This window comes from Lepidochelys kempii, chromosome 6 (genome assembly GCF_965140285.1).
Source record: "Lepidochelys kempii isolate rLepKem1 chromosome 6, rLepKem1.hap1, whole genome shotgun sequence".
Classification (NCBI taxonomy): Eukaryota; Metazoa; Chordata; order Testudines; family Cheloniidae; genus Lepidochelys; species Lepidochelys kempii.
In genome coordinates, this window is record NC_136385.1 from 102,434,256 (window position 1) to 102,446,730 (window position 12,475).

At 41.5% G+C, this 12,475-nt stretch overlaps 1 protein-coding gene across 5 annotated transcripts in view; it reads right to left on the bottom strand.

Moving 5' to 3' along the window:
* Positions 1-758: 758 nt before the first annotated feature.
* Positions 759-12,475, bottom strand: part of TTC7B (tetratricopeptide repeat domain 7B) — a 311,774-nt gene continuing 300,057 nt past the window's right edge. For all 5 annotated transcript variants that reach the window (XM_073349423.2, XM_073349422.2, XM_073349421.2 and 2 more), the window contains one exon: positions 759-9,100. In XM_073349423.2, coding sequence (XP_073205524.1) covers positions 8,879-9,100 — 222 coding nt within the window. In that variant the 3' untranslated portion in view covers positions 759-8,878. The remainder of the gene's footprint in view (positions 9,101-12,475) is intronic.

The window sequence follows — 12,475 nt, forward strand, 5'->3', positions numbered from 1 at the left end:
ACTTAGCAACTGTTTCACTATTTTCACTCATCTTGCTGCTTTTCTGCCTCTATTTCCCTTACCCGAAATAAGCAAACAGAAAATAACAAACGAGTAACCACTTTGTCTGTTCTCCAGCCAACACACTTAAAATCACCACCAGTGTCTCAGAGCAATAAGCTGTGCACATTACCCTGCTTGACTATGACACTGTGATGGGTTGGATCCCCCTTCTGGGATGCCACCTGATGTACTGGGATTTCTCTGAGCTGGCCTGCCCCACTCGCCTGGGCTTCCTCTATGTTTTGCTGAATTAGGCTCTCTGGCAGCATACACACAGGTAGGGACGCACCACCTTTGGAATCACACAGAGTCTGCAAACAGCTCTCTATGAGAGGTTTCAGAGTAACAGCCGTGTTAGTCTGTATTCGCAAAAAGAAAAGGAGGACTTGTGGCACCTTAGAGACTAACCAATTTATTAGAGCATAAGCTTTCGTGAGCTACAGCTCACTTCCTCAGATGCATATCGTGGAATTCTCTCTATGAGAAGACTCAGCTAGGAAATCACCCAGCACTCAAGTGCAGCTCCCCTCTGGAAAGTACACCCAAAATAATATTGTCCTGTGCTGTAGAGAAATCTATACAACATAGGCTCATAAATTCACCCCTCCCTCAATGTGGAGGAAGATATGCACAACTTCTTAAACCCCCTCCCCCCAGTTAGAAATTGCACAAACTGGGTTTAACAATAAAACAAATTTATTAACTATAAAAGGCAGATGTTAAGTGATGATTATAAGGGATAGCAAACAGAACAAAGCAGATTACAAAGCAAATAGAACATGCATACTAAGCTTAAGATCTTAAAGAGACTGGTTTCAAGAAATAATTTCTCACCCTAAATGTTATTTTAGTCAAGTTGCAGAATTTCTGTAGCTTAGAATTCTAGTTATTTCTCTTTACAGACTGGACTAGACTCCTGTCTTAGTCTGGACTCAGTCCTTTCCCACTGCTCAGTTCCTTTGTCTCTTCAGGTACGGTCAGCAGTCTTTCTTCTTGGGCAGGAAGGCAATGGAGAAGAGTCCTGTTTGCCTTACTCCCCAGCCTTAAATAAGATTTACCTAAGGCTGGAATCTTTGTTTACCACCCCCTGCTTTTAATGGAAAATTACTAGAAGTCCAAGATGGTGTTTAGTACCAGGTGACAGGACCACCTGCCCTAGTAGCATCACAGCTACGGCCCAGGACGCCTCTCTGGAAGGAGCGAGATTAGTATCTTCAAAGTCTTATTGTTCCTCCTAATGGCCCATCAAGGTTGATGGTCTGTTGTCTGGTAGGTGTCTCCCAAATACACACACACAGTTGTAGTTGTTACATAGTCAATACTGATAACTATAGATACAGAAATGATACATGCATACAGATTGGATAATCACATGATAATCACAGATTGGATAATAACCTTTCTGATGATACCTTACAAGACCCAACTTGCATAAAATATATCTCCATTTTGCCATATCCATATCATAAGCATATTTCCATAAAGATAGGGGGAGTAATGTCACACTCACTACCTCCTGCTCCAAGTGCATTTCCTCAGACCTTGCCTTTTCTACATAGGAATAGCTATGTGTGTATAGTGCTAAAAGAAAGAAAACCAAACCAACAACATTCTACTCACACACTTCTCCCCCAACGGAGAGGCTGAGAGAACAAACTTCATGACAGCTGCTAGTCATGTTGCTTTAATGCACTATGGGAAGGTGCTCAAGGCAAGAAAGAAACTGAAGCTTGGGGAAAGCACTGTTTTAGCAAAAAGCCAGGGAAGAAGCAGCAGCCTCCCAACAGATCTTTTACCCCAGTGGTTAGGGTACTCACCTAGCATGTGGAAGACACCCCCCCCCCCCCCAAAAAAAATGCAAGTCTTCCTCTCTGCCTGAGGAAGAAGGGATTTAAACAGGCATCTGCCACCTCTCAGGTGAGGGCTCTGGAAATGTCTGCTGTGGCGCTCCCCCAGTGTCTCCGGTTGAAGCCGTTTCAGTGTGGTTAAATAAAAAGAAGTCATTAGCATGGAGGAGGACTGGCTCCGGGGGGTCTCCCACATGAGTGCTGTAACCACCAGTCTAGAGCTTCATTTGCACAACTCTTCCTGGCCCAATGATTCTTGGCCCCCACACAGCTGTTTTGTGCAAGCTCATCTGTAGGCACTCACACCAGTAGGTGAGGTCCAAGCATACTCACTGGATTGGGCCCTGCAGCTGAGTTAGGCAGAGGAATGCATATTGTACACTGACTTGCTCTGGGGAGCAGGCTGCCAGATGCCTGGCCTGGAACTGTAGCGTGCATGTGCTGTGGGAATGTTTATGGCAAATATGTAGGTGCTCAGCAAGATTAGGTGGTTCAGCAGCAGATGAGCAGGGGGCTGTGAATGCTAGTGGGACCTGATCCTGGGATTTAGGCACATAAATTCTTTTGTGAATGTAGCCCTCAGTTTATACATGTGGGGTAAGCACCTCTATAGACCAGAGTGGCCCTTCGACTGTTATTTGGGACCCATATTTTTAAAGGGTGGTGTTTGAGAAGCCATGGCTTCTCAGCCCTGTTGGTCTTTCATACTGCTTAAGGGGAAGGGATCAAGTGTAAATGAAGGCTACAAGGGAGGTGGCAGGTCCTGGCATGGAAAAGAGTGAGAGAACCACGGACTGGGCTCTTTAATGGTGTCTTCCCTCACCCTGGTATCTCACCGTCAATTATCACTAGCTGCTATTGTGGCTAACAATCGTTCCAGAGACCTTCCAACATGGTGATGGTTTCATATGGAGAATGTGAATTTATGTGGAGGCTAGGTTTTCTACTGCATGCATCCAATGAAGTGAGCTGTAGCTCACGAAAGCTTATGCTCAAATAAATTTGTTAGTTGCTAAGGTGCCACAAGTCCTTTTTTTTTTATGTGGAGGCTGTATTTGAACAGATGAGTGGGAGTCAAGACTATGTTCAACTTGCTGCTACAGACTTAAGATCTCATGGATCTAGTTTATTCACCTGTAAAATGTCATCAATGTTCTGTACCTGGCTTGGAGCAGTCTTGTGAAGTTTAATCTATTCTTGGATGAAGTGTGGTACAGTAATGCCAATTTCAAGTGATGTGACTGAAACGGTCTGCTCTGAATGCATCTTATTTAAAAAAACACAATCAAAATAAACTGTCATCACATTTCAAGCATATTAACCTTTTCCTATCTTAAACAGATTTTTATGTCTACAGTTCCATAGAAGGTGATTACTTCCGGCTTCCCAGTCAGTCAGGATTCAATTAGCACTCCCTCACTAGCGAAGAAGCTATGGTCTTTGTTGTTCTCCTGTCTTGTGAACTACATTCAGAAAAAAGAAAAGGAGTACTTGTGGCACCTTAGAGGCTCATGCTCAAATAAAGGTGCCACAAGTACTCCTTTTCTTTTTGTGAATACAGACTAACACGGCTGTTACTCTGATACATTCAGAAAAAGTACTGACTTCAGTTGCTGTTGAATGACTGTAAAAATGGCATTGTGGGGGTCAGAGTCTGGCTTTTGTATGATATGAATAGAGCTGGGAGAATGAGAATCTTTTGCAGAGAAATTTGTGATTTCAAAATTTTGTTTCATTCAGATTTGAACAAAACCCCAAAGTTTTGAAATTCATCATGCAATGCAATGTGAGCTGGGGATGCGAGAAACCCTGGGAGCCCCAACTCCGAGGCAGCCAGCCTAGTGGGCTGCCCTAGAGCCAGCGACCCTGAAAGCAAGGTTGTCAAGGAGCTGCATGTCTGGGAGTCAGGATTTCCAGCTAACAGAGAGCCTGAAAGCCCTAGAAACCCAGGCAGGTTTCAGAAAAGATTTCCAAGATTTTGACAAATTGGCAAATTTACAAATACAAATATTTTTTTTTTACCCATCTTGCCCTGAAAACTCAAATTGGGTGCAGAGTAAAGTTGGCTATTTTTCTTCTCTGGCCTCACCACTAATAAAGATTGTGTAGGGTGAATTATGTATATACGTGGCTCCTAGATGCCACTGACAATACTATATATATAATAATATATATAATACTCTAAGCCTTCAATTAACTGGGGCAGTGCTATAGAACAGAACATAATTTGGATGCAGTGGGGTTTCACAGGTGATACTGAAGACATAATTTGGCCTACATGACCTTTATTACTGATGGTGATGAGAGAGAAGGTAATAGCCCAGGTTGAGTATGAGGGTTGCTGGTCAGGGCAAAGTGTCATTTTAACTGAAAACTGAGTAAATTTTCATAGGCAATTAGACAAAATAAATCTAGAATTCCAAGATGCCATTTTAACTTTACTTCACCCACCTTGTCAGTTTAATACCGTCACTTTACAGAGTAGAACAGAACCTTCAGAAAAAATGTTTCCAAAATAACATATTTTTGCATAAATGTCTGATATTCAGATTGTATAATATCCAGATGCTGAACAATATGGAAGATACAATTGGGTTGGTTCTGCCTCTCTCTGAATCCTGCTGTCCTCATCCAGGCAAGACACATTTGGGCTGAATTAATTCCTTGTGTAAGTCCTATTACTTAACTAGTTAGAGTGATGTATTTGCCTCATTGACTTAAATGGCAATGTTGTCTAATGAAGCTCTGTAGGTTCAGTCATTTTATGCACAGTGGCTGTAACTACCACTAGTTTTGCATATGCTTAGTAGCACCAGATGCAATTAGTTTTGAGAAGGACAAAGAAAAGTTCTGGCTGAAAAAGAAAATCTGCAATCAGTTTTTTGTCCTGATTGAATTCTACTGGACCACAGTCTGAGGTGAAAGAAATACACATTGTAAAAGGGATGCAATTTTCTTTCCAGGCTGAAGATCAGAAGACTTTTATAGCAGTTTACGAAGAGGTGCTCCACATTTCATGTGGGCCAAGCTACAGAATAAAATAAAAATTCTGTTTTGAATATTTTACAACACTAAGGTCTCAGAGTCCAGGTGCTACTAGAGGCTGGGGTCTCAGTAGGTCACTCAGCCTGTTTCAAAGAGAGCAGACCACGATATCTTTCACTAGGACGTGTTACTTAGACTGGGTGCATATACCTTTTTCTAACTACTACTGAGATATAAGACAGATGGCAAAAGGTGTATAGATCAGCTGACGAGAATACAGCCCAGGCATAAAATACATGTTCTTGGCCTTCCTTATGCAGAATCTTGATTTAATAAAGACTGCATGCAGCTACTAAAACTGGTAACTTTTAAGAAGGTAAATTAAGTGATGTTTAAACAAATTCTGCCATTTAATGTGCTATGGGGGTGGGCTCTTGCTAAAGTCTGAAAACTCCTAAATTTGACCTTGCATAGACACTCCATTTTTAAAAGCATGTAGTTGAGTTTTTTTGTTTTGACCAGGCAATTTGTAGGCGGTAAAGTCTTGTGGAAAAAAATAATGAAACTGATTCCATGAAAAGAACATGAAATCCTGTTCCACACACTGCTATACCTGAAGTTACTCCTGGGAGAATTCTGCACCACTGTGGATTTTTTTTTCTCCACAGAAAATACATTCTGTGGGAGAGGTGTTGCAGTTATACCCTTTGCCCACCAGGGGCTGCTGTGTCACCAGAACAGAAGCAGACGGCTCACCGCTCACTGGCTGTATCAGTCAGCAGCTGATAGGGAGGAAGAGAGGCCACATGCCTCTCACTGCTGGGCCAGGTGAAGAGGCACAGGAGATGGGTGGGGGGACAGAGAGAGTGGAGCACATGGGACTTCTGTGGGGGTGACAGACTGGGGTTCAGACTGGAGTGGGGGCTGACTGGGAGTGAGGGTGCAGGGACACATGGGGATGTGGTGGGGGGTGCAGAGATACATGGGGACAGGGACAGACATGCCTGACTGATTGGGAGAGGCTAGGGATCATCCAGGATCTGACTGGGAGAGGCTGCCCAACTCCTTAACAGTCCCTCCCATCCCCCAAAAAACTGTTCCATAATTCACACCTAACACCCCTCCAGGTTCACTCCCAGCAATTAGTGTGCACAGAATTTTTAGGCCCAGAATTCCCCCAGGAGTACTGAAGTGTACAATAGGTGTGACAGGCTATCCGCTAACGGAGCAGAGAAGAGTGACCTAACATTACACAGCTATCATTACCATTGGGAGAGTTTATCAAAAGAGGCTAGAACTTTGAATTAAGTGAAAGGGATCAAGCAACAATTCTGGGATTAAAAGGATCCCCCCATATTTTAGCAAACTTTTTGTGCATGTTTATGCCTTAGAATAAGCAGGACATTCTCAAGTGAGGTGTGGTGCTCCCTATGGGAGAAGAGTAAGCCTGATGTCTCAGAGCTTGATGTAAACTCACTGTGCCTTGTCAGAAGAGCCTTCCTGCAATAGTGAAAGGGTGGAGAGCTGAAGAACGGTGGGTAGGAATGTCTGTGTGAAGGCAGAGCAGATGATGGGTATTTAAAGAAACTGGCAAAACCAAGGTTTACCATGGACAAAAATCACACACAAGTGTTAATTTCTCCATTTCCTTTTTAGTTATTAGGCATGGAGTCATGGCTGTTGGGCTCAAACATGTTTTAGGGGCTGAAAGGAGTCACAGACAGTGTACACTGTGAGCTGTAGCTACTCGGAGGGTTCAGCAGCGGGCAGATGACATGGAGGGATGACTAAGACATTGCCTAGGCCCGCTGTCAAGGAAGAGAAAACAGGACCATGTCTTGTCAAGAGACGAAAGCAAACGGGGGAAGGGGGGCTGGAAGAAGGAAGGAGTAATGTGATGTTTCTGGGCTGACTGGGGCTGGGAGGGTTACGCCTGGGTTTATGAATTGGGAGCTACACAGTATAACAGTGCACTTTACAGAGGATGTGTGTTCTAAGGATTAAGCTAACAGGTAAAATTTGAAAGCTGCCTCAATCTTATCGGCCACATGAAATAGAAAGAAAAACAAATCAGTGCATCGCTGAGCATGGGGCCAGCTTGGGTCTCCTACTGTTAGAAAATGCTAGAATGTACATGGAAGAAACAGAAGTGTTAGTAAAGGTCCTCTGTCTGCTCTAGAGAAAGTATTTGCCAGAGTCATCCACTATCTTATGCATATGCTGAACACTTTAAAATCACTTCTTGTGGGTGAGTGACAGACTGAAGGAAGCAATGCTTTGTGCAAGCACCATCGCTCACCTCGCTTCATGAGGAATCTGGAAAATTTCCCAGATTCAACACCTGCCCCATATTAGGATGAAGAGGCGGGCGAGTCTGTTAGGGACTGGCTCTTTTCTGTGCAGCAACTGTAGATGATTCTTATCCACTCCCTCCCCGAGAAGCTCTGGCAAACACTTCTGTCCACTAACAACCTGGCACAATTGCTGCCGCTGCCTTGCTAGTAACATGCCACAAGACAATGAGTGTGAGATCTTTGTGAGACAGGTGCAAAGGATGGTGAAAGCTGGGGAGAAACATTTAAGATATTCTTTCCAAATACTGTAGGGGTACAGGTAAAGGAAACTTCAGAATAGGGCTGAGAATGTGTGAATATATGGCAGGGTTATGAAGTCTAAGGTTCTCCAGAAAGAGACAAATCCAAGTACTCATGGCAGATATCAATTTATATACCATTCTAGCATATCAATCAATGCAGCAAAGTATTATTTAATGAATATTTCTGTTAAGGCATGAAGACAGTCAGATATGGTATGGCAGACAGACCAATGAGCTCTCTGATTCCTAACACTTTGTTTTCAAAAGTGTCTTGTATAATTGGGTTGATTTTAAATTTTTTATATTGGTCCAAATTAACTCCATGAGAGCATTTACCATGGGATGGAGTGAAGATTTTTCTATCCTCTGGGGGAAAAAAAAACGGGGGCGGGCGGGATATTTTACAAGACTAGAAGACTAGGCAAAGATATCCGATGTGCCCCTTTTTCTCTTGACCTCACTGCACATAAGCAGTGCTAAAGGTGATCTTCTCAAAGCCAGATGGTCTCCCCACAGGCCCAACATCAATGAGCTGCACTCACGAGTTACCATTTCCACTTCCTTTCATTGCACTTTCAAACAGAGGACAGCCACAGGGGCCATTTAAAAATCTTTTTATTATTAACATAATCTTCCAAGTGTGAGTAATGTATAAGGAATGTCGGTAAATATTCCATTTGAAGCTTCTTTTTACATATTTCCATCGATAAATAAACTCTGAATTCACATAAAAAAGTTACACTTAAATAACGAATACTTTCTTTTTTTGTAGCAGGCATACATTGGTAAAATATAAATATTCTTGTACTCAGCCTTTGTTTTAAGTAAAGATAACAAGTAGCCACACACACCACAGTTTTTAACAACCAAAACCAAGAACTCTTCAACTGATTTTCTGGCCTGGACTAGTATAGAGATGGAAACAGAAAATTCACAGTTTGACTTTAGGCCAAGAGGGGTTGAGACGGAGGAGGAGAGAGAACAGTTTTCACGACAGGCTTGTTAAAAATAGTCTGCTCTGCCACTGAATTTTAATTCAAATATATTATTCTACATTTGGTGGTGGATTCCATTATAATTTTTACATAACACTCAGATGTCACCTAATGAAATATGGCACATTATCTATAAGAACAATATAATCAGGTTTCATAACTACCATGGGAAAAAAATGTAGGCATCTATGAGAGGTGTTTTGGTTTTGGTTAGTCATTTTTTCCTCACTAACATTAAAATATCGTATCACTTCAATGCTTTGTCAGGTTCCCCACAATAGTTAACAAATTTTGTGGGGTTTTCTGTTACCTCTGAAACCAAGCTGCGTTATCAAAGAGACCTGTATGTTGTGTTTCCTCACTCTCAAATCCAAAACTTGAAACATGATGAACTCTGTAATCAAGATATTATCTCACAGAATTCGTGGAATGATGGTAAAAGGGACAATTGGGCTGCTGGCTTCAAGCTCTAATGCTGTCAGGAAGCACTCTGTTGCTGCATCGTCATTGCCCTGAGCTTGCAGCACCTCCCCAAGACCATTCCAAACCTCATGGGCTGTAGAATTCACCTGGACAGCATCTCTGAGAATCTTCTCAGCCAAACTATAGCGTCCTAATTGGTGAAGTATCAGAGCCTGCAATAAAATAAAATGCAGAAGTGGCTGAGATCACCAACATTAAGTACTGAACACTAGCAGTAGTAACATGAACAACACTCTTTTAATAGGACTTTTACCAGATCCAAGTTATATCTTGTAGCATTGAAAGAAATGAAAATGGCTAGATGATTCAAGTGGATTAATGCATTTCACCATCTCTGCTTTATAAACCTGGGTTCAAATTCTACTTTTGATTGTAAGTGCAAATGAGTGTGGTGGAGTGATCTGACTCCTCTGTGCATATTGGTCTATTTTATAAAATCTCGGTAGCATGGTGAAGAATTATTGCTGAGAAGAGGTGCAGGAATGAAATAGGGTGTTCTTAAATTCACATTGAAGAGAACTGGCAGAGCTGTATAAGCTAGCTGTAAACAATTAGTCGCCACACCTTCATGAGCACCAAGTGGGTATAAAAGTAACCGAAGAGATTCTGTGCAATTGTTTAACCATCCATTGTAAATTCCTGGAGTTTGAATTACTCACTCTCTCCCATGCCAACTACATTAAACTCTATTGTAAGCTATTAACTGTACTATATAATACAACTTTTGAATGCTTGACTGTTGAGAAGAAATTCATGAAGAAGAAAGCAAATAAAATAATTTCAGCAATGGGTTTAATGCAGAAATGCAATAAGAGTTAATTTCTAACAGTCTAATGGCTCTGCAGTTTCATTTTTTGAGTTGTCAAGTGAGTAAGCACTCCGAGGGATGGTGATCAGTGGTTTAACTTACCACAAACAAGGCAGTTGTTCTTGGGATGGTATTCTCCCTCCAAGAGAGAGGGATTTGAAAATTAGACCATCAAATTAATTCAGAAAAAGTGAGGCAGGAAGGAGTCTATGGATGTTTTCTGCACTAAGCTCATTTAGTGTAGCATTCTCAAATTATAACTTACTGCCACCAAAGTGAATGAATACAAGGTACTTGATTTGCAGATATAAGCTTCTCTTCCCAATTCATTTACAGAAATCATCCTTCTGGAAGCTGTGCATATTCTATCCTAGTTAAAAACGCTAGTACTTTGTACATGAAAAATTGTGTGTGTGTGTGTGTGTGTGTATTTTCAATATGCTAGATCGCATTTGCCAACTTGTTAAAAAAAACCCCAACAACTGTACTTTTCAAGACCAAAGGAAGCAACATGGTCTTGTAGAGGTAGTAGCCTGATTGATAGGGGTATAGACTAAAACACATTACATCAAATCTGCAGTTACTTTCTATGGAAAGAGCACATTATTTGTTTTTTGATTATATGCTATGGCAGTTAAATACTGACAGCAATTGTTTGGTAGCTATGTTTTACTTAAGATGTTAGGGTATTTGATACTTGTGAAGGATACTGCATCGACAACACTGGAGACAGAAGTTAATTGTTTATTCACAGAACAGCTATTATATGGTCAGTAACAAAGGTAAGTCTTCACACCATGCCCACCAAGGCATGTTAGCCCTGGAGAGTACCACCTTACAGAGACAAAGAATAGTACAATCTCCAGGCCCATTCACCCACTGGCCTCTCTGCTGTGACTGCCAATGAAGATTTTGGTGGTTGTTTTTATGATAATGAATCCTGTTCACTGGAACCCAGTAGACTGAGATTACAGACTCATTTCATGTAGGGCATCAGAAAAGATTGCTATAACATTTGGTCGCGATAGACGTAGGCTAAAATGAAACCTGTGATCTACAGATAAAAGGCTTCATATCCCGTTGTCAGTCTTCTGACTCATAAACCCATCTAAAAGGGAGACCAGATGCCAGAGTTTACTGCAAATCAATTATACTAGTATATATACTAGTATAATTGGTTTACTGCAAACCAATTATACTACACTCGGATTTTTTTTTTTAACCAGTTTAATAAAAATTGGCTGATCAGTCATCTCCAGTGTTACAGGATTTCCTTCTCGCCGCTGAGGTTCCCAGGACCTACATGCTGGACTCCTCTGCTCTATCACTTTTCTACTGGTCTCTTAATTTAGTTATGTGAAAACTACAGCACAACATAGTCTTGGGGACTTTACAATCTCCAGAATTTGCTAGTGCTGGGTTTTGGAATATTTTGACCATAGTCAGTGTTAGCTGGACTCAGTTCTTCTAAAGCACTGAATCCCCAGATCACTATACCCTAAGCCTGGGAAAGCTCAGAACTGAACCCAATTTGAACATGGGCCTTGCCTAAATGATGGAATACTAATCTGGATACTAAACAGACTGAGGTCTCCCTATATTCTGATTATCTCAAGGAGCACAACCTCGCTTCTTATCAGATCATTTCTGCCCACTACTCTGCCAATGAAACCAGGCCACAATATTCTGTTTGTCTGCTTCCTTCATAATCATTTTCATGATTTATTTTACACTGTCCCATATACACAAAAATACTGTTTTGAGTTTTCTCTCAAATCCACCAGCCCATGGATGGTACTTAATTATATATCTGTAAAATGCTTGGCATAATAGGGCCCCAATCCTTTAATGGGGCTCTAGGTACTACTGCAGGACAAATATATAATAATAATTCAAGCCCCTCACTATGATCCACTATTGTCTCCAGGCCTACTCAAATGCTGATAATTAAGACATCTATTTAGACTGAATGTAATAACAAAACATCCTTAATCTTGCCATGTGCTAGACCTTGTTGAGTAATCACATAATCTTATTTCAGAGTGGCAGCCGTGTTAGTCTGTATCCACAAAAAGAAAAGGAGGACTTGTGGCACCTTAGAGACTAACAAATTTATTTGAGCATAAGCTTTCGTGAGCTACAGCTCACTTCATCGGATTTGTTACCCCACATTTTCCCTCCCCCTTGTTACTCATTACTGTATCATGACTAATACTAGGTTGTAAGATCCTTGGGGCAAGGATCATATCTTCTCTTGACTTTGTAAGGGGTCTAGCACACCTATTAATATTTTCCAGGGACAGTCTTGTTCTTTCCAGATCTACAGAGAAAGAACTGTATTCAAAGATGTGCACTATGCTTTCTTCTGGGGAGGCCACTTCGTTGGGGAAGGGGGAAGTATATCTGTCTTCTCCCCTACTATGGCCCTACACCATGTAGACACTTCAGGGAGAATCATCTTGGCTCTGGAGCTTCTGGGGGACTCAAGGCTGCTGTGACTTGCCCCCTTGACAAATACTGTGCCTCGTTTCCTGAGATGAACAGAGACAGTAAAGTCAATTCCAGCTGTTACAAAAAAAAACCAAAAAAAACCAAAACAAACCCATGATATTGACTAATAAGTCAAGAGAGTAAAAAGAAAATAGCTTTTGGGCTTTTTTGTTTGTTTTCTGGCTTTTGAGCTCTTAGCGTTCATGTCTTCAAGTTTTTCTTTGCAACC